Raw genomic sequence first — 22,464 nt, 5'->3', positions numbered from 1 at the left:
TTTCTGGAAAAATACAAGCCTGTCTTATATATTTTTATACCCTGAAATAAGCTCTTGGGCTTATTATGAGGGGATGTCTTATTTGGGAGGAAACAGGGTAGATAAGATAAAGATGATAGATAGATAGATAGATAGATAGATAGATAGATAGATAGATAGATAGATAGATAGATAGATAGATAAATGGGTAGAGGGATAAATGGATAAATGGATAAATGGATGGTGTGTAGGTAGGTACGTGGCCGGGTAGGTAGGTAGGTAGGTAGATAGGTAGGTAGGTAGATAGATAATAGAGATAGATAAGATAGATAGATAGATAGATAGATAGATAGATAGATAGATAGATAGATAGATAGAGGGATAAATGGATGGTGGGTAGGTGGGTATGTGGGTGGGTATGTGGGCGGGTAGGTAAGTAGGTAGGTAGGTAGGTAGGTGGATGGACAACCCTGAGATCACAATAAATATTCACCACTGATTATTCTGTGTTATGAAATTGTTTTAGTGGGGCTGGGGGGGGATTGAGATCTTAAATCCCCCATTTCTGCATAAGGGGGAACAAGAGCTCCAACAGAAACCTTTCGATTCCCAACGCAGGGCTTTCCAAGCAGAGAGCGCTAAAGGCAACGCAACCCGTGAAGTGCAGCATGTTCATTAACCTCTACATGATAATCCTTTTCGTAGCTGCATATTAACTAGTTACATATTCATAATCATTTACATTATTTAGAAGACCTCCTATGAAAATTTCCAGGCGATATCCATTAGCTGCAATGTGAAAGGTTACCCAAGATTGTCTGCTTAATGTTTCCAGGAAGCTGGGTGTGTTTTTTTTAATTAGTAAATATGTAAATTGGGAGCATATGCTTTCCCACCCCTACCCACCCAGCCCTTTAAAAAAAAAAAATTGGGGAGAGATGAGCCATCGATAGAAGAGCAGAGGAACATATGTTGTTTTCACTGACCTTTAACCCCTTAGATAAAAATCAGCAATGCCGATCCACTTTTAATTTCATTGTTCTTCTTTTGATATCTCCCATAAAGGGACGTGGAAGGGCAGACTGAAAAGAAAACATATGTGAAACCCCTTCATTACGAGAAAAGAAGTCGCCAGAGTCAGATCGACAGGTCTACCTGGCTCAATAGGATCTACTCTGATTGGAAAAATGCTCCGAGGTCTTGAATGGGAATTTTTCCAGCTTGGAAACACTGAACTTCAGACCAGCTGCAGAGGGAAGCAAGGTCCAGCCCTGAGTCACTGGCTTCAAAGAATAACAACGATTTAATATTACATGTATCTAGAAGCATTTTTGATCATGTAATGGTTGGCAGCCACGTACGCTGACGCTAAGCAGACCTGAAGTTATGAAACAAAGATGACTGATAAAACAGACCAGCAAGAGATGGGAGAGAGGAAACAAGACTTCTCAAATGGAAAGATTCTATGCTAAATTAATGTAATAGAGCTTTAGTAGCTCCTTCTCCAGATAACTGGGCTGATGGAAATTCAATGAATTGGCCAAGCTGGCTTCAGAGAAAGACTATGGTTAAAACAAACCATGGTCTTCCAGTCCTCAGTATACAATAGCTTTATGGACAAGAGGAGACTTAATCATGAATTTAGGTTATGGGAAGACATTATGACTTCATTATTTTGTCTGCAATTTAACAGTTAAACAGATAGATTAACATATAAGTTAACTGTGTGTGACATTTTTCCTCTTCATAAATGTTACATACACTTCCAAATACTAATGGTTGATTTATATAGTATAATATTTGAAATGAGTGAGTAGTTTCCAAACTTATTTCTTGGATGCACACTGGCATCCATTAAATTTATTTATTTATTTGATTTTTATGCCGCCCTTCTCCTTAGACTCAGGGCGGCTTACAACATGTTAGCAATAGCACTTTTTTAACAGAGCCAGCGTATTGCCCCCACAATCCGGGTCCTCATTTTACCCACCTCGGAAGGATGGAAGGCTGAGTCAACCTTGAGCCGGTGATGAGATTTGAACCGCTGACCTACAGATCTACAGTCAGCTTCAGTGGCCTGCAGTACAGCACTCTACCTGCTGCGCCACCCCGGCTCTTGTCCAAAATTTCCAAATCACTTTTTTTAAAAAAAATAATAATCAAGAATCACTTTTCTTTAGGGGCCATAAAAATCATAAAGGGGGGGGGGTTGCTTATTTATGTAATTTATATAGTCACCTATCTCATAAGAAGAAAATTCGTATTTTGTTTTCAGAATAATTACAAGCCGTTAAAGGAAGTGCACCAACTGATTTAAAAGCTTGTACTTTTAAACCTATATTAATATTTCTTGGGAACCACAAGGGGGCATAATCATGAATATCCTCACCAATAAATAAACAACTGCAGAGGCATTATATAAAAGAACTTGATTTATGTAAAATAAATATTGGGCTGGAAGTATTCAAATTCTCAATATTAGAAAAAAGGAGGAAACTATTCCAATTATTCTCTGAGGATGAAATGAAACAGCTATATGTGATCACAAATACTGTATCCTGTTTAACAAACCATGATTAAAATCATGAATTAAAGTTATTTAATGCATGGATTTAACCACTGCCTAGTGTAACTTGTGGATCAGATAAGTTACACGAAAGAGGTTGAACTTTCAACTCAAATAAGTCAACATTTTTATTTGTTCAACATCTCTCCCCCATCAAGTATCCCAAAGTGTATTTAAAAGAAAACAACTTCCTAGAGTATTTCTAATTATTTCCTTTCCTGAAATGGAATACATTTTCCTTAGGAAAAAAAGTCAATACTATTATTACAAAAATAAAAGATTAAACCAAGTAAATGCCATTGGTTTATTGCTGTGTTTTCTTATTAGTTTCATTTGCTTTTTATTGTTGTCTGCTCTTATTTCTTTTGAAGTTAGATTTTTTAAGCCACTGGAAAAGCATCAAACTCCCACAAACTAGGGGTTAACGGTCTTGTACATATCTGTATTCCCTGAGAATATGCATAAATATATATGTACATGAATATACAATGCTAAAAAAAAAAGGGGAACACTTAAAAACAGAATATAATTTTAAGTAAATCAAACTTCTGTGAAATCAAATTGTCCACTTAGGAAGCAACACTAATTGACAATAAATTTCACATGCTGTTGTGCAAATAGAATAGTTGACCCCCTCAGAGAGGGTCCACAACTTGGGCGTGCTCCTCGATCCACAGCTCACATTAGAGAACCATCTTTCAGCTGTGGCGAGAGGGGCGTTTGCCCAGGTTCGCCTGGTGCACCAGTTGCAGCCCTATTTGGACCGGGACTCATTGCTCAGTCACTCATGCCCTCATCACCTCGAGGCTCGACTACTGTAACGCTCTCTACATGGGGCTACCTTTGAAAAGTGTTCGGAAACTTCAGATCGTGCAGAATGCAGCTGCGAGAGCAGTCATGGGCTTTCCCCAAAATGCCCATGTTACACCAACACTCCGCAGTCTGCATTGGTTGCCGATCAATTTCCGGTCACAATTCAAAGTGTTGGTTATGACCTATAAAGCCCTTCATGGCACCGGACCAGAATATCTTCGAGACCACCTTCTGCCGCACGAATCCCAGCAACCGATTAGGTACCACAGAGTTGGCCTTCTCCGGGTCCCGCCAACTAAACAATGTCGGTTGGTGGGCCCCAGGGGAAGAGCCTTCTCTGTGTCGGCCCCGATCCTCTGGAACCAGCTCCCCCCAGAGATTAGAACTGCCCCTACCCTCCTTGCCTTTCGTAAACTCCTCAAAACCCACCTTTGTCGTCAGGCATGGGGGAATTTAGATATCCCCTCCAGGCCTATATAATTTATGTATGGTATGCTTGTAGGTATGTCTGTTTAAAAATGAGGTTTTCTTAACTATTTAAATTTTAAATTGTAAATTATTAGATTTGTCATGAATTGTTTTATTGTGTTGTGAGCCACCCCGAGTCTACGGAAAGGGGCGGCATACAAATCTAATAAACAAATAAATAAATAAATAAATAAATGAAATATTTCAGATGTAACAAAAGATTCCAGCCAGTTAAACTTTAGAGGCTTCTGTGATCTTCGGTTTACAGCTATGCCAACAAAAAGCAAATTCACCAGCCCAAGCCAGCTCATGCATATAACTAAATAATGCTTTAGCATTATATCTCAAATGGGTCTAACTCTAGTTAATTAACTAGTTAATGAAATAGTGCGCTATAGAATTAAGCAGTTAAATCAAGCAATTAATGTATACCAGATCTACATATTTACATATAACAGGAAACTGGCGTATTCAAGACATATTGGGGAGGTTTCAGACTCCACCCTTCCTGTGGAGCTCATAATCCCGAGGTTTGCCAATAACTTAATTTCATAATGCTAAGATATGCTTGGCATAGCTTAATAGTTCTTATTTCAGTAAATAAGAAGTGAATATAAAATTCCCAAGAGGGATAAATTTATTCAGGATAATTCTACCATTATGTGCAAATCCTTTAAAAAGAATTAAGTGCTCAGTTCTAAAAAAAGTTATTATACATATATGCATACACATACGCATACAGAGAGAGAGAGAGAGAGAGAGAGAGAGAGAGAGAGAGAGAGAGAGAGAGAGGGAGGCATATCCACAAAAAGAATAATTTTACCCAACTGCCCTTTTATTTAGTCTCTATGCATCACTGAGAAATTCAGTCTCTATAAGCTACCTTTAGCTTAGTAAATTTGGGGATTCACAGATCAGTAATCCTGACCTTAGAAATACATTATTTCCTATGCAAGCAAATGGACTTAATGATCCAAGCACTCAAGCAACTTAACCAAGTTTCTTTCTGGAGCTTATTACAGACCTTTAAAGAGCACAGTACTATTACTATTATTATTATTATTATTATTATTATTATTATTATCATCATCATCATCATCACTACTACTACTACTAGTACTAGTACTACTACTACTAGAAACATAGAAGATTGACGGCAGAAAAAGACCTCATGGTCCATCTAGTCTGCCCTTATACTATTTCCTGTATTTTATCTTAGGATGGATCTATGTTTATCCCAGGCATGTTTAAATTCAATTACAACCACGTCTGCTGGAAGTTTCTTCCAAGCATCTACTACTCTTTCAGTAAAATAATATTTTCTCACGTTGCTTCTGTTCTTTCCCCCAGCTAACCTCAGATTATTACCCCCTATTACTACTGCTACTACTACTACTAGCACGACTATTACTATTATTACTATACACATGATAATGTGAAATCAGAGCTGCCAGTTCTTTAGCTGTTGTTGGGCTTCATGAGCAAGACCTGAGGATGTCGCAATGTTTAATGCATATTATAAGTGTGGGCCCAAGCAGTGCGGCCTTTTGGAACTGGTCAAATGGAATTGGTCAGGCAACAACATGTTCGCTAGAGGCAAACAGTCCAATATTTTCAGCAAGGCTAAAGATTTCTGATTTCTTCTGAAAGGGCCAGTGCCTATATATATGTTCTTCTGATTATTTCAGCAACTGTCAAGTTCGGTTTGCATAAAAACGAATTGAGCATCCCATTACCACTTCTTTAAAAATTATATCACTGCAAACTCTTTTCTCCAGCAAAGTCTGTTCGTACATTTACCAACATGTCATCAAATATCGTATTAGCACACTCCGTGAAGAAGCTCTTCCAATTATGATGGCTGGAAGACAAAATGAAGTGGGCAAGGCTCCCTCTGAGCTATAGATCAGATTTAATTTTACTCTGCTCCCCTTTCCAATATGTGTGTGCATTCACACACAAACCCATGCTTACACAGGCTCAATGGGTTTTTTTTGGAGGAGGGGGGGGACGACAAACAGCACATTTGCTACATATTAAGATACTTATTTACACAACAGATTGTAATGACCTAAAAATAGTCCAGATGGTGCAGCAGTAAACATATGGGGAAACCTTTCAAGAAGTGATTCCAAAGTGATTAGATTTAAAAGAAATAAAACATGCACACACACACATAAAAAAAGCAATTTGGTGAGTTTCAGTTGAGCTCGAAAATAAAAGCATTCGTGCTCTAACAGATTTATAAAATCAAAATAATTATTTGAAACAGAACACCTTACCATGAAAGGTAATTTGACTTTTTCCCCCCAACCCAGTTAGTGAAAAATAAGATTGACAAAATTCAGGTAACAAAGGTCATCTAATGCCTATCGGGTTTTTTGTAAACGTTGCTTTTCAACCAAAATAATCCTCAAAGTAGCTGATTACAACAGATTGTACTATTAAGTTGTACTGATGGCAGAGCGGCTAAAAGGCACATGGGGATACTCAGAAATGAAAGCATCCTTTCAGCTATCTTATATACTGTATATATGGAGTTCAAGCTCATGGGAATGCTATATTTTCAATAGAACAACGAGGTTCACAAACCCCAGGATGGCCTGAAATTGTTGACCTAGAAAATAAACCCTAAAACCTGAATTGGAGTTTACATGCAAATTCGCTCCCAATTTTCCCCTAAGCTTTCTGAACTTCAACAGTCTTTTAAAAATGTTATTTTTGAGTTGCTGATTTACTGCAAGTAACTTGCAGTATTTTACAGCTTATGATGTACCGAAGCTTTTTCAGTAAATTTGTTTGTATGTTGCATTGTTTAAAAACCTGATGAAACTAAAACCTGGCTGGTCCTTACTGATACATTTATCATTAAATATATACCGTATATACGGTACATATAGAAAGAGGATAGCAACTAAGGTAGCTAATGCCAATTACTGCACTTAATAGGAGATACCAGATCTCAACAATCTTGATGAAATGTTCAGGGCAAATTAACATTATTTTTCTAAAAGGCATGGGTGAGATCATCCAAGGGCATGGGGTGAGGTATCATCAGTATGCTGATGATACCCAGCTTTACATCTCCACCCCATGTCCAGTCAACGAAGCAGTGGAAGTGATGTGCCGGTGTCTGGAGGCTGTTGGAGCCTGGATGGGTGTCAACAGACTCAAACTCAACCCTGATAAGACGGAGTGGCTGTGGGTTTTGCCTCCCAAGGACAATTCCATCTGTCTGTCCATCACCCTGGGGGGGGGAATATTGAACCCCCCCCCCTCGGAGAGGGTCTGCAACTTGGGCGTCCTCCTCGATCCACAGCTCACATTAGAGAAACATCTTTCAGCTGTGGCGAGGGGGGCGTTTGCCCAGGTTCGCCTGGTGCACAAGTTGCGGCCCTATTTGGACCGGGAGTCACTGCTCACTGTCACTCATGCCCTCATCACCTCGAGGCTCGACTACTGTAATGCTCTCTACATGGGGCTACCTTTGAAAAGTGTTCGGAAACTTCAGATCGTGCAGAATACAGCTGCGAGAGATATCATGGGCTTTCCCAAAAATGCCCATGTAACACCAACACTCCGCAGTCTGCATTGGTTGCCAATCAGTTTCCGGTCACAATTCAAAGTGTTGGTCATCACCTATAAAGCCCTTCATGGCACCGGACCAGGGTATCTACGAGACCGCCTTCTGCCGCACGAATCCCAGCAACCGGTTAGGTCCCACAGAGTGGGCCTTCTCCGGGTCCCGTCAACAAAACAATGCCGCTTGGCGGGGCCCAGGGGAAAAGCCTTCTCTGTGGCAGCCCCGGCCCTCTGGAATCAACTCTGGGCTCAGATTCTTAAGTAGAAAATGGTTCTTAAGAAGAGGCAAAAAAATCTTGAACACCCGCTTCTTATCTAGAAAAGTTCTTAAGTAGCGGCGTTCTTAAGTTAGAGGTACCACTGTAGTTATAAATGAAGAGGCAGTAGCCATCACAATCTCTGGAACATTTAAAATTTGTTTGAAACTACTAAAAAGCTACTAAGCTTTCATCAGTCCTCTATTGACTTCATCAGAGTGTCAGTCCTCTGACAAAGTCAGTAGAGGACTGATGAATGCTTAGTAGTGTTTTTAGTAGTTTGAAATAAATTTTAAACGTTCAGGAGATTGTGATGGCTACTGCCTCTTCATTTATATATATTTCATTTATATATCTATATACTTATATCTCTGTGTGTGTGTGTGTGTGTGTGTGTGTGTGTGTGTGTGTGTGTGAAGGTCTTGGCATATTCGGGTTTCTTCTCGTGTACGTTTCAGAGATTCCTGGTGACGTTTCGACAAGGTCCTACTTGTCATTTTCAGACTGATGCTTTTGGTTTGTGCTAGGGTGAACACCTGAATATGCCAAGACCTTCATACCTGTACTCGTGAAAATCTACATTCATTCATTCATTCATTCATTCATTAAATTTGTATGCCGTCCCTCTCCGTAGACTCGGGGCGGCTCACAGCAGTAATAGAAAAACAATATACAATACAAATCTAGTAATTAAAACTAAAAACCCATAATTTAAAAAACATGCACACAACATACCATACATAAACAATATAGGCCTGGGGAAGTTATCTCAGTTCCCTTATGCCTGATGACAGAGGTGGGTTTTAAGGAGCTTACGAAAGTCAAGGAGGGTGGGGGCAATTCTGATCTCTGGGGGGAGTTGGTTCCAGAGAGTCGGGGCCGCCAAAAAGAAGGCTCTTCCCATGGATCCCGCCAAACGACATTGTTTAATCGACGGGACCCGGAGAAGGCCCACTCTGTGGGACCTAACTGGTCGCTGGGATTCGTGCGGCAGAAGGCGGTCCCGGAGATATTCTGGTCCGATGCCATGAAGGGCTTTATAGGTCATAACCAACACTTTGAATTGTGACCGGAAACTGATCGGCAACCAATGCAGACTGCGGAATGTTGGTGTAACATGGGCATACTTAGGGAACCCCATGATTGCTCTAGCAGCTGCATTCTGCACGATCTGAAGTTTCCGAACACTTTTCAGAGGTAGCCCCATGTAGAGAGCATTACAGTAGTCGAACCTCGAGGTGATGAGGGCATGAGTGACTGTGAGCAGTGACTCCCGGTCCAAATAGGGCTGCAACTGGTGCACCAGGCAAACCTGGGCAAAAGCCCCCCTCACCACAGCTGAAATATGTTTCTCTAATGTGAGCTGTGGATCGAGGAGGATGCCCAAGTTGCGGACCCTCTCTGAGGGAGTCAGCGATTCCCCCCCCCCCAGGGTGATGGACGGACAGATGGAATTGTCCTTGGGAGGCAAAACCCACAAGCCACTCCGTCTTATCAGGGTTGAGTTTGAGTCTGTTGACACCCATCCAGACCCTAACAGCCTCCAGGCACCGGCACATCACTTCCACTGCTTCGCTGACTGTGCGTGTGTGTGTCACATGTTTTTGCTGAATTTGAAAATTATGTACACACACACACATACATACACACACACATACATAGAGGAGAAACAGCTTGCACCATATTTTGGGGAAAGTTTAGGGCTGTTACAGCTACCAGCAACGTATTTTGAAAAAAGGGACTTTTATCTGTTATATGCGCAAAGACTAAGACAGTAGTCTTGAAGTTAAAATAGTAAAATATTGAAGTTGGAATAAAGAAATATTGCTGAAAAGAATTGAAATAGAACAAATCAGGTTGAATATTCTCATCTAAGGCTGTGCTGTTATGTACCTTACCAAAAAGGCAGACTTTATCTCCAAGCATGAAAAACATTACTGATTGCAGAAACATTGTGTCTATAAGGATATCAGAATGATTCAAAGAACATTAAAACAGGTTAGTTTTTCTTTTTGGCATTCTCTGCAAGGTCAGAGATAAGCTAGGAGCTTAGAGGCACATCTTAGGCAATTATAATGTACTGTATAGGCAAAAATATCTAATTATCAACAGGGAGAATTAGGGTCACATCATTCCTTGAAAAAAAAATACAAAGATATAAAAAGTAATACATAAATCATACATTTGGACATTCCAATGATTTGGCGTTGATGTTCGGTCCCAAATAAATGCATGAGATGTTAGCCCTCAGAAAAAGAAATATTTTACAAGCATTGGTGTTTGAATAAATGGCCTAACAATATAGGCCCTAGACATATATGAAGTACTGAACATAAATTCATTATTTATCTTGTTTACTATAATGGGGTATATACCGTTATGTTAGCAAGCACATGGTTGCTGGATAAGATGAAAACTTTACCTGGGTGCACAAATACAACGTGACTTTATAGCTGTATTTTCCTTGTTTACTTATTAGACCAGTGATTATTCAGTGCAAACAACAGTATTGTTCTAACATATCTTTTTAACGTTTTCTTTTACAGATCCTTTAATCTTTACAGTTCTTGTTAGGTTGTACCTGAAGGCCCCCAATCAGATCTGCACAGGGCAACAGAGAAAAGTATTACATTTCCCATCCAACTTTTCTCATTATTAAAAAGGCACCGACTTGTTTGAATTCAGTTGGACTTCTGGTGACTTCAAATCCATGTTGTTCTCCTGGCAACATACCCTAGTGGTTGCCACTTTCTTCCAGAATGGATATGAACACCCACAAACACAGACATATAGACTAAGTTCCCAATTTAGAAATACAGTTCTGAGATTTCCTAGTGGTCTCCTATTCAGATTCTAATCTGGTCTTATCATGATTAGCATGATTACAAAGCAAATACAAGCTGCCAATTTCTTTAGGAGGTATTAGACTTAAGAAAGGACCAATTATAGACTGGAAGGAGGGAGGGAGGGGAAGCATAGGAATAAGGAGAGAATTAAGGAAGGAGAAGAGTAGCAGGAAGGGTGAAGGAAGGTAATAGATCACAAAAGAGTGAGGGGAGAAGACTGTCAGAAAAAAGGAAGAGACAAAAAACAGGAAGGAAGGAGAAAAGAGAAAGGCAGAGAGAAGCAAGGGGAGTGGGAGGGAGTGGAGAAGGGAGGGAGAGAGGGAGGAAGAAAAGAAGGAAGGAAGGGGGAAAGAGAAAAGAGAAATGTGGAGGGAAGCAAGGTAAAATGTGGAGGGAGGGATGAAGAAAGAAAAGAGATAAAAGAAAGGTAGAGAGAAGCAAGGAGGGAGGGAGAAGTGGGGAAGGGAGGGAGGGGAAAGGAGAAAGGTGGAGGGAAGTAAGAAGAAAGGTGGAGGGAGGGAGGAAAAAGAAAAGGGAAAGATAGAGAGAAGGAGGGAGAGAGGAGTGGGGAAGGGAGGGAGGAGAAAGGTGGAGGGAAGCAAGGAAAAAGAGGGAGGGAGGGAGGAAGGAGAAAAAAAGAAAGGTTGAGAGAAGTAAGGAGGGAGGAAGGAAGGAGGGAGGAAAAGGGGAGGGAGTGGGGAAGGAAAGAAGGAGAAAGGTGGAGGGAGGGAAGGAGGAAGAGAGGAAGGGTAGGAATGGATAGACAGAATGACCAGGTAGAAAAAGGAGAATAAAGGAAGGAAACAGGAAGGGAAATGAAAAAAGATAAAGCAGACCCAAGGCGAAAAGAAGGGAGCGAGAAAGGAGACAAAGCCAGCCCAGGGGAAGCGAGGCCTTGCACGCAGGAAAGGCGGAAGCGGCGCAGGGGGTAACCAGGCCTGGCCGGGCGTGCAAGGCCGCCGCCTCCTTCTCCCTCCACCGCCACTCGCCTGCCTGCCTGACACACCCCCGGCGGGCCCCCCTCGGCCTGCCCGGCAACGGCGGCGGAGGAGGCGGCGGCGGGTTACCTTCCCATGCGAGTCCCGCAGGCGGCCCAGCCGGGCGGCGGAGGAGGCCGAGGCGGAGTGGGGCTCCATGAGGCGAGCGGGCCTCGGCGCGGCCTCAGCGAGGCGAGTGAGTCCTATAGAAGTGTTTGTGCCGCGCCAGGCGCCGGCCTCGCAGTCGCATCCGGGGCGCCTCGGCCTGAGGGGGAACCGCCGCCGCCGTTGATGCCGATGCCGATGCCGTAGCCGCCCGGGCAGGCATTTCACTCTCGCATGCTGGGACGGCCTCCGCCGCCGACGATGCTCCCGCTCGGGCGACGCAGTCTGGGAAGCGGCGGCGGGGGAGGAGGAGGAGGCGGTGGAGGAGGAGGAGGAGAGCCGCTCCCCTCGCCGCGCCTCCCCGCTCGGCCTCGCAGTTTACGGGGCCCCGCCGGACGGGCTGGGCCGCCGCCTCAGCCCGCTTGTCAAAACAGACCCTCTGAGGGGACGAGATGCGGCTGCTGTGGTGCCCTGTTAATGGGACCGCACAGAAGGGCGGCCCGATGGTCCACGGCGGAAGCATGGGTCCCCTGGTGCTTGTAGGGCAATGGCAGCTGAGGCAAAGGGCCCCGTTAAAGGGGCTGGCTGACCCATCATCCACAGCCAAACAAGGATGTACCCCAGGATTGGAGATGGGTTCATGTTCCCAGCTGAGTTGGTCTATGCTAGGCCAGTCCCATCATCCACAGCCAGAGCAAGGACTGGAGATGGGTTCGTGTTGTTCCCAGGACTGGAGATGGGTTTGGGTTATTCCCAGCTGAGTTGGTCTGTCCTAGGCCAGTCCCATCATCCACAGCCAGAGCAAGGACTGGAGATGGGTTCGTGCTGTTCCCAGCTGAGTTGGTCTGTCCTAGGCCAGTCCCATCATCCACAGCCAAAGCAAGGATGTACCCCAGGACTGGAAATGGGTTCGTGTTGTTCCCAGCTGAGTTGGTCTATCTTAGCCCAGTCCCATCATCCACAGCCAGAGCTAGGATGCACTCCAGGACTGGAAATGGGTTCATATTGTTCCCATCTGATTTAGACTGCCTCTCAAGCTTTCCCATCATCCACAGCAGAAATAAGGCTGCACATCCCATCATCCTCCACCTGCCAACCTCTCAGACTTCCCACATTTTATGCTCAGCTAATATCAACTCCAGCAATGGTCAGCCCTATCAGGTAGTATAAATAATAAGCGAATAAATGTATTTGTTCAACTGTTACAAAAACAATGCCATTCGGTAGATCTTATGCCAGCTAGGATGTAAGATAAACTAGATTTCATTGTTCTCACACTATCTCCAAAGCATGTAAGATTATAATTAATTTAAAACTACAATAAACACATTGAAGAAATGTTATTCAGTATGTTAAGTATAACTCCATATAATTTATCACTGTGTTTTCGAAGGACCACCCACCACACCTTATAAGCTATCTGGATAACCTTGGGCCAGTCTCTCCCTCTCAGCCCTAAGAAGGAGGCAATGGCAAACAACTTCTGAAAAATCTTGCCAAGAAACTGTGGGGACTTTCCATGCAATAATTGGATATAATTTAACAGAAAGGGGGGGGGGAATCCTATACAATACTATATGTTGCAAAAGAAAGCACACAATACAAAAACATATGTAGATAAACATAAGTTTTAATATAGCTTTTAAAGATCCAATGGATTTTCACATCTTTTATATGATAAAGTCTTAAATTTTTATAAATATATGGAACTGGATCTGAATCTTATAGGACATTTATTTTTATTTATTTATTGGTTTTGCCAAGTACTTATTGGTGGTATACAAAGATATAACAATATTTATATACGTGATACTAATACAAGAGAAACATTGGGATGGGATGGAAGGCACACTGGTACACTTACGCACACCCCTTACTGACCTCTTAGGAATTGGGGGAGGTCAACAGTGGATAGTCTAAGGGTAACGTTTTTGGAGGTTAGGTGATGATACTACAGAGTCTGGTAGTGAGTTCCATGCATCAACTACTCGGTTACTAAAGTCGTATTTCCTGCAGTCAGGTTTGGAGCGGTTTACTTTAAGTTTGTATCTGTTATGTGCTCGTGTGTTGCTGTGGTTGAAGCTGAAGTAGTCATTGACAGGAAGGACGTTGTAGCAGGTGATTTTATGGACTATTCTTAGGTCATGTTTAAGGCGATGTAGTTCTAACGTTTCTAAACCTAGGATTGTAAGTCTAGTTGCATATGGTATTCTGTTGCGATTAGAGGAGTGGAGGGCTCTTCTATTAAAGTATTTCTGGACATTTTCTAGAGTGTTTATGTCTAAAATGCGGTGTGGGTTCCAGACAGATGAGCTGTATTCAAGGATTGGTCTGGCGAAAGTCTTGTATGCTCCGGTTAGACATGTTTTAGACACTCACTTGATGTCACTCTTATCAGCTGGGAGCTGCCCAGAGTTTGAAACTCTGTAAGATGGGTAGATATATAAATGTTTTCAATAAGTAAAATATTATTTCAATTTGTTTAAATGCCTTTCATCAGACAACGTTTTCACAGCCTCCATTAGGTTCAAAGACATCACATCTTCAAAATATATGTACTGTATCCTGTCTAGATAAATGATCAAATCATTGTATTATGACAAAATAGTTTGCAAGTTTTGCAGATCCCACAAAAGCGCGGCAGAAGCTAAAGCAACCTGTTTGATAGAATAAAGGAACAAAAGTACTTAATGAACCAGATAATATATGTTTTGCTACCTTAAATAGTTTAAGGAAAACGATTTAAAAGTCGGATTTTTAAAGCATTTTGCTATTGAAATGAACCGAGCTTGTGACACAATGGTCATAATTAACTAGAACAGAAACCTTGATTTTAGTCCAAATGAAACTCATTTTAGAGTTCTCACCCCAAGTGATGGATAAATATACTACTAAATTATATATTTAATAACAGGGGTCTTCTAGAGGGAGCATTGATTGTGCTTATTATATAATCATCCACCCCTCACCGGGCAAGTTGACTTAGGGTTGTTGCCATTTTATATTATGGTTTAATCTATTTTTCTAGTTCTTTTTTTGCTAAAGACCTTCCTTTCCATCTTACTTTACTTTTGCACCATTATGAGAAAGGCTCTAATTAAATAATCAACTTTATAATCAGGAAATCTCTTGTATGTGGCGTTGAGATGCTAAGGATACTGAAGGTCCCTGAAATGTCTTGTTTTTTCACAAATCTACTGAAGCAAACCATCAAAAAAAGGGGGGGGGAATGGTATTTGTAAATAGCTGTATGCATTATACAGCAAAACCCAGCATGAAGTAAACAAATGAGATACAGTATAGTAAATTTATTGCAAGGCTCACCATTTTGCATCTGTTAAATACAGTGAGCAAGCGCACCAATGGCTCCAGTTGTGTCAATTCATAGAACTTTTCACCAGTGGGTGTGCCATTAATGGCTGCTTTAGTGAGTAACAAAAATATTCTGCATCTGCACTCTTGCTCGGCGCTGGCAGCCGACAAGCATTTCAGAAGGCAGAACGAGTTACTATATTGTCATTATGATACAGACAAAATGAGATGGTTGTCGAATGCCTCCATTAAAAATTCCATACGAAAAAAAGAGAGAGAAAGAGAGATATCAGGCAGATGCTTCTCTAAGAAGATGAAAACGTATCTTTAGACCAAAATTCAATGTTGTAGTTAATTTAACCCATGATGCTAATCAGAGGCATGTGGGTATAGATTGGACTTGTTTGGTCCTGAATAAATAAGATTTAAGGATTTCCGTTCCTAGTTTTACTTTTTTCAGTGTCTTTTTCTGCACACACACTGGTTCTTGCCAGCTGGAAAGCTAACAACCTGGATTTGTTTATTTATTTTTATTTATTTATTTATTTATTTTTTCCAATACACAATGAGGGTTTTAGTGGGTATATATCAATATACACAGTAAAATACATGATGAAGGTTATAGAGGAGATACTCATAGTAAAATATATCTAAGAAATAATAGAAAAGAAGTTATAGTAATAAAACATATCAATGAAAGAATAGAAGAAGAGCTATAGGAATAGAAGAAAGGTATAGGAGATATAGGAGAGCAATAGGACAGGGGACGGAAGGCACTCTAGTGCACTTGTTCTCGCCCCTTACTGACCTCTTAGGAATCTGGATAGGTCAACCGTGGATAATCTAAGGGTAAAGTGTTGGGGGTTTGGGGATGACACTACGGAGTCCGGTAATGAGTTCCACGCTTCGACAACTCGGTTACTGAAGTCATATTTTTTTACAGTCAAGTTTGGAGCTGTTAATATTAAGTTTAAATTTGTTGTGTGCTCTTGTGTTGTTGTGGTTGAAGCTGAAGTAGTCGCCGACAGGCAGGACGTTGCAGCATATGATCTTGTGGGCAATACTTAGATCTTGTTTAAGGCGTCTTAGTTCTAAATTTTCTAGGCCCAGGATTGAAAGTCTAGTCTCATAGGGTATTCTGTTTCGAGTGGAGGAGTGAAGGGCTCTTCTGGTGAAGTATCTTTGGACATTTTCAAGGGTGTTAATGTCTGAGATGCGATATGGGTTCCAAACAGATGAGCTGTATTTGAGGATGGGTCTGGCAAAAGTTTTGTAAGCTCTGGTAAGTAGTGTGAGATTGCCAGAGCAGAAGCTCCGTAGGATTAGGTTTACAACTCTTGAAGCCTTCTTGGCTATATTGTTGCAGTGGGCTTTGGCACTTAAATCTTTTGTTATTAGTATACCAAGGTCTTTAACCGAGTGGGGATTATCTGTGATAATTTGATTATTCAGTTCGTATTTGGAGTTCAGATTCTTCTTCCCAATGTGTAGGACAGAGCATTTGCTAGTTGAGATTTGGAGTTGCCATGTGTTAGACCACTCAGAAACAGCGTCAAGGTCTTTTTGGAGAGTAGTTGTGTTATCGGTGGTGTTGAAGAGTTTTACATCATCAGCGAAGAGGACACAGTTGCTTGTGATGTAATCGAAAAGGTCATTGATGTAGAGAATGAAGAGCATTGGTCCCAGTACACTACCTTGGGGAACACCGCTTTTAACTGGGATATGGTGGATATGGTGCTTCCTATTTTGACCACTTTTTGTCTGTTTGACAGGAATGCTGTAATCCAGCTGTGGAGGGATCCTGAGATGCCATAGGATTTGAGTTTTAGGAGTAGTTTGTCGTGGACCACTGAATCAAAGGCTTTGCAGAAGTCAATATAAATTGCATCTGTAGATTTCCCTTGATCTAGATGAGTTGTCCATATATTTTTGCAGTGGAGGAGCTGCAGGTTGCAGGATAGTTTTTTTCTGAAACCAAATTGTTTGTTAGAGAGCAAATTATTAGTTTCTAAATGGAGAGTAATTGAGACCTGAACGCTGCAAGACTGTGTGAGCTCACATTACTTGCCCCAGCTGCCAATCTAGCCGTTCGAAAGCATGTAAATGCAAGAAGATAAGAAGGTATTCCTTTGGTGGGAAGCTAAAAGCCTTCCATGCAAATGTCGTCTTGGTGACCACATGACCACGGAAAAGCCTTCGGTCAACACTGGCTCCTTTGGCTAAGAAATGGAAAGGAGCAATGCCCTTTAGAGATCAGAGGCCATTAGACAGGGAAAGTCTTTACCTTTCCCCCTTTGCAATGTAACCTCGGCTTACAACAGTACATTTAGGGACCATCCAAAGTTACAACAGCTCTGAAAAGAGTGGCTTATGACTATTTTTCACACTTCTATGGCAGTTGCAGCAGCCCCATGATCATAGAGTGTCGGTGGTGCAGTTATTAGAGTGCAGTACTGTAAGCTACTTCTGCTGATCACCGGCTGCCAGCAGTTTAGCAGATCTAATCTCAGTAGGCTCAAGGTTGACTCAGCCTTCCAGCCTTCTAAGGTCAGTAAAATGACCCAGATTTTTGGGGACAATATACACTGCTCAAAAAAAATAAAGGGAACACTTAAACAACAGAATATAACTTCAAGAAAATCAGACTTCTGTGAAATCATATGCTGCAACATCCTGCCTGTCAACAACTACTTCAGCTTCAACCGCAATAACACAAGAGCACGCAACAGGTTCAAATTTAATATCAACCGCTCCAAACTTGACTGTAAAAAATATGACTTTAGAAATCGAGTTGTTGAAGCGTGGAACTCATTACCAGACTCTGTGGTGTCAGCCCCCAACCCCCAACATTTTTCCCTTAGACTATCCACGATTGACCTCTCCAGGTTCCTTAGAGGTCAGTAAGGGGCGAGCATAAGTGCACTAGTGTGCCTTCCGTCCCCTGTCCAATTGTCTCTCCTATATTTTATATATCTTTTCTCCCATCCATATTTCCTTCCTCTACTCTTTCTTTCTTTCTTTCTTTCTTTATTCATTCATTCATTCATCCATTCATTCAATTTTTATGCTGCCCTTGTACTTAGACTCAGGGCGGCTTACAACATGTTAGCAATAGCACTTTTTAACAGAGCCTGCATATTGCCCCCACAATCCGGGTCCTCATTTTACCCACCTCGGAAGGATGGAAGGCTGAGTCAACCTTGAGCCGGTGATGAGATTTGAACCACTGACCTACAGATCTACAGTCAGCTTCAGTGGCCTACAGTACTGCACTCTACTTGCTGCGCCACCCCGGCTCATTGATGTACAGTATTCTGTTCTCATATCTCTTCTTCTATCCCTTCCCTGATATTTACTACGACACGTTTTTATTCTCCTTAACTTTCAATTTGTATTGGACAAAATAAAAATAAATAAATAAATAAATAAATAAATAAATAAATAAATAAATAAATAAATAAATAAATAAATAAATAAATAAAATCAAACTGTCCACTTAGGAAGCAACACTGATTGACAATCAATTTCACATGCTGTTGTGCAAATGGAATAGTTGTGCAAATGAAATATTCAATGAGAATATTTCATTCATTCAGATCTAGGATGTGTTCTTGGAATGTTCCCTTTATTTTTCTGAGCCGTATAGTTACTCTCTGTAAACTGCTTAGAGAGGGCTGTAAAGCACTGTGAAGTGGCATATAAGTCTAAATGCTATTGCTATGTGATCAAAATTCAGATGTTTGGCAACGCACTCACATTTAGGACCTGGGTTGTGTTGATTCCCTTTCGGCAATCATCTAACAATCAAAGTCAACAGGGAAACCAGATTCACTTAACAACCTTGTTACTAATTTAAGAAACGCTAATTCACTTAGCGAATATGGCAGAGGAAAGTCGTAAAATGGGGCAGAACTCCCTTAATAAATTTCTTGCTCAGCAACGTAAATTTTGGGCTCAATTATGGTCCTCAAAAGTTGAGGACTATCTATATATGTCCAGGAGGGAAGTGTTTTTAATAGGAAAGTGAACACAAGAACAAAGGGGCACAATCTGAAGTTAGTTGGGGGAAAGATCAAAAGCAACATGAGAAAATATTATTTTACTGAAAGAGTAGTAGATCCTTGGAACAAACTTCCAGCAGACGTGCTTGATAAATCCACAGTAACTGAATTTAAACATGCCTGGGAAAAACATATATCCATCCTAAGATAAAATACAGAAAATAGTATAAGGGCAGACTAGATGGACCATGAGGTCTTTTTCTGCCGTCAGTCTTCTATGTTTCAATATTTTTAAATGGGCTGACCGGAAGGGCATTCCTCATGCAACCCTCACCAGTTCAACCCAAGAATCATCAAAGAGGGTTGGACTAGATGACCTGCAAGGTCCCCTCCAACTTGAATGAATGAATGGATGAATGAATGAATGAATGAATGAATTACAGTAACAGCTTCAAATTTGGACATTTTTTTCCTTTTAAACAGGAAACTGATATTATATTGATACTGACATACCTAGGCGAGCATCAAAATAGAGCGAGTAGGTTTCTGATTGATTCACACACTAAGACAGGATAAGGGATTGTATGCAATTTTGCTTGTTAATTCAATAGTCTGGACAGGACAGAAGAAAAAGAGGGGACATGATCGAAACATTTAAATATGTTAAAGGGTTAAATAAGGTCCAAGAGGGAAGTGTTTTTAATAGGAAAGTGAACACAAGAACAAAGGGACACAATCTGAAGTTAGTTGGGGGAAAGATCAAAAGCAAAGTGAGAAAATATTATTTTACTGAAAGAGTAGTAGATGCTTGGAACAAACTTCCAGCAGACGTGGTTGGTAAATCCACAGTAACTGAATTTAAACATGCCTGGGATAAACATATATCCATCCTAAGATAAAATACAGGAAATAGTATAAGGGCAGACTAGATGGATCTTTTTCTGCCATCAGTCTTCTATTTTTCTATATTTTTAAATGGACTGACCGGAAGGGCATGAATGAAAGAATGAATGAATTACAGTAACAGCTTCAAATTTGGACATTTTTTTTATTTTAAACAGGAAAATCTGATATTATATTGATACTGACATCCCTAGGCGAGTATCAAAATAGAGCGAGTAGGTTTCTGATTGATTCACACACTAAGACAGGATAAGGGATTGTATGCAGTTTTGCTTGTTAATTCAAGAGTGACAATATGCAGTACATATAGTTTTGTGATCCAAGCCTCTGTGCTTTTAATTTATACCCGACTAAATCCACACCTTGCCTTTCTTATCGAGGGAAGCGCTCAAGAGATGCTTATTTTCTTATCTATCATGCTGCCCACCCACCAAAAATTCAGCTTCCCCCCACCCCCCACTTTCATTCCAAAGGAAGAAATTTGGTGATTCATTGCATCTGGTTGCAATCTTATTTACACACAGGCCCTCCAGTTCCAAGTGTACACTCCAGTTCCATTATTTTAAAAAGGGGAAAATGGACAAGATGTCCTCGGAAAATAAGTTAAACCAACCCTTTCCCCTGGAATGTCATGAATTCTTGCAACCACAACAACACAAGAGCACACAACAGATTTAAACTTAATATTAACCGCTCCAAACTTGACTGTAAAAAATATGACTTCAGTAACCGAGTTGTCGAAGCGTGGAACTCATTACCGGACTCCATAGTGTCATCCCCAAACCCCCAACACTTTACCCTTAGATTATCTACGGTTGACCTATCCAGATTCCTAAGAGGTCAGTAAGGGGCGAGTACAAGTGCACTAGAGTGCCTTCCATCCCCTGTCCTATTGCTCTCCTATATCTCCTATATCTTTCTTCTATTCCTATATCTCTTCTTCTATTCTTTCATTGATATGTTCTATTCCTATATCTTCTTTTCTCTTATTTCTTAGATATATTTTACTCTGAGTATCTCCTCTATAACCTTCATCCTGTATTTTACTATGTGTATATAGATATATACCCACTAAAACCCTCATTGTGTATTGGACTAAATAAATAAATAAAATAAAATAAATAAATAAAACTCCAGAGCAGGAGAAAAATAATAAAAACAGCTCCATTTTAAGAGTTCATTACCAACTGCTTATTTTAAAATCCTTACCTATCCCTTTTGTTTGCATGTTATGTTTTGTTTCTCACAGTGACGCAAACCCTTTCAAATCTATTTCCCCTGTTCTCTTGATATCATATATTCATTAACAAGCCCGACGCTTTATAACAGCTAAAATTCAATCTATTTCCCTGAGTGCCCACTACTTCTTTCATTTCTTTCACCTTTTGTATTGTTCCTCGCCATCTGTTCTGTTCTACCAAGCCGTATTCTCTTGCCCAAGGCATCTATTTACCGACTCCCTACCAGTTTTGTTTAATTCTTCCCAGTCAACCTCCAAATGCTACTGAGCATTGCATTAATCTTTATTAAAAACAGAAATTGTGAAACAAATTGAGAGAAACCACAGATTTTCGTTTGCCTTTATGCCAAAACCAAAATCGGTCTCGTGGGTGGTATCTATGATTTTAAAAGAGAGCTAGGAATTGGTTCAAGAACATATGACTCCTTTCAGGGTTTGTTGTTTTGGGTTTTTGTTGTTGTTCTGTAATGAACTTTGGGCGACAAAAAAAAAAAAACCTTCACAAATGTTGTTTGGCAATGCTAATATATTAACAACCTTGTGTGTGCAACTCTGCCCAAGATTTCTCTGCAGAGAGCTCCGAAAATTCAAGCAAATATTATTTTCGTTCCACCCTGAAGGCCTTTGACTATCTCACTTGCAAAACTAGATTGATAGTTTGGCGAAATCCAATTTATTTTTTTTCTACCTGTTCTGGTAACATGGCTTGGGCGTGGAGTGGTGGTGTGGCAGGGGAAGGATACTGCAAAATCCCCTTTCCCTCCCCATTCCTGTTGGTAATGACCTTTAAAGCCCTTCATGGCATTGGACCGGAATATCTCCGGAACAGCCTTCTACCGCACGAATCCCAGCGGCCGATAAGGTCCCACAGAGTTGGCCTTCTCTGGGTCCCGTCGACCAAACAATGTCGTTTGGCGGGCCCCAGGGGAAGAGCCTTCTCTGTGGCGGCCCCGGCCCTCTGGAATCAACTCCCCCCGGAGATTAGAACGACCCCCACCCTCCTTGTCTTTTGCAAGTTATTCAAGACCCACCTATATCGCCAGGCATGGGGGAATTAAGACATCTCCCCCAGGCTTTCTTATATTTTATGTTTGGTATGTATGTGTTGTATGGTTTTTAAATTGTTGGGGTTTTTTAATGTAATTTTATTATTACATTTGTTCCATTGTTATACTGTTTTTATTGTTGTTGTGAGCCGCCCCAAGTCTTTGGAGAGGGGCGGCATACAAATCTAATAAATTAAATTAAATTAAATTCCTGGGGAAAGGATATTGTAAAAATCTCCATTCCCACCCCATTCTGGGGCTAGCCGGAGGTGGTACTTGCCAGTTCTCCAAACTCCTCAAAATTTCTGCCACCAGTTCTCCAGAACCTGTCAGAACCTGCTGGATTTCACCCCTGGCTTTATATTATTA

At 41.0% G+C, this 22,464-nt stretch overlaps 1 protein-coding gene across 3 annotated transcripts in view; it reads right to left on the bottom strand.

Moving 5' to 3' along the window:
* URI1 (URI1 prefoldin like chaperone) overlaps positions 1–12,026 on the bottom strand; it is a 60,412-nt gene extending 48,386 nt beyond the window's left edge. Inside the window, exons 1-2 of one of the 3 annotated variants that reach the window (XM_070760284.1) lie at positions 11,579–11,918; positions 10,088–10,266 (exon numbers count right to left, since the gene is read on the bottom strand). Coding sequence is in view for 2 of the 3 variants with exons in the window: in XM_070760281.1 (XP_070616382.1) it covers positions 11,579–11,647 (69 nt within the window). In the remaining variant the exon portion in view is untranslated. Of the gene's footprint in view, positions 1–10,087; positions 10,267–11,578 lie in introns of all 3 variants that reach the window. The other 2 variants (XM_070760281.1, XM_070760282.1) reach the window with 2 other exon arrangements.
* Between the last annotated feature and the right edge of the window lie 10,438 nt (positions 12,027–22,464).

This window comes from Erythrolamprus reginae, chromosome 9, assembly GCF_031021105.1.
Source record: "Erythrolamprus reginae isolate rEryReg1 chromosome 9, rEryReg1.hap1, whole genome shotgun sequence".
Classification (NCBI taxonomy): domain Eukaryota; kingdom Metazoa; phylum Chordata; class Lepidosauria; order Squamata; family Dipsadidae; genus Erythrolamprus; species Erythrolamprus reginae.
Note: the sequence above shows the minus strand (reverse complement) of the source record. Positions and strands in the feature narration are given on the sequence as shown.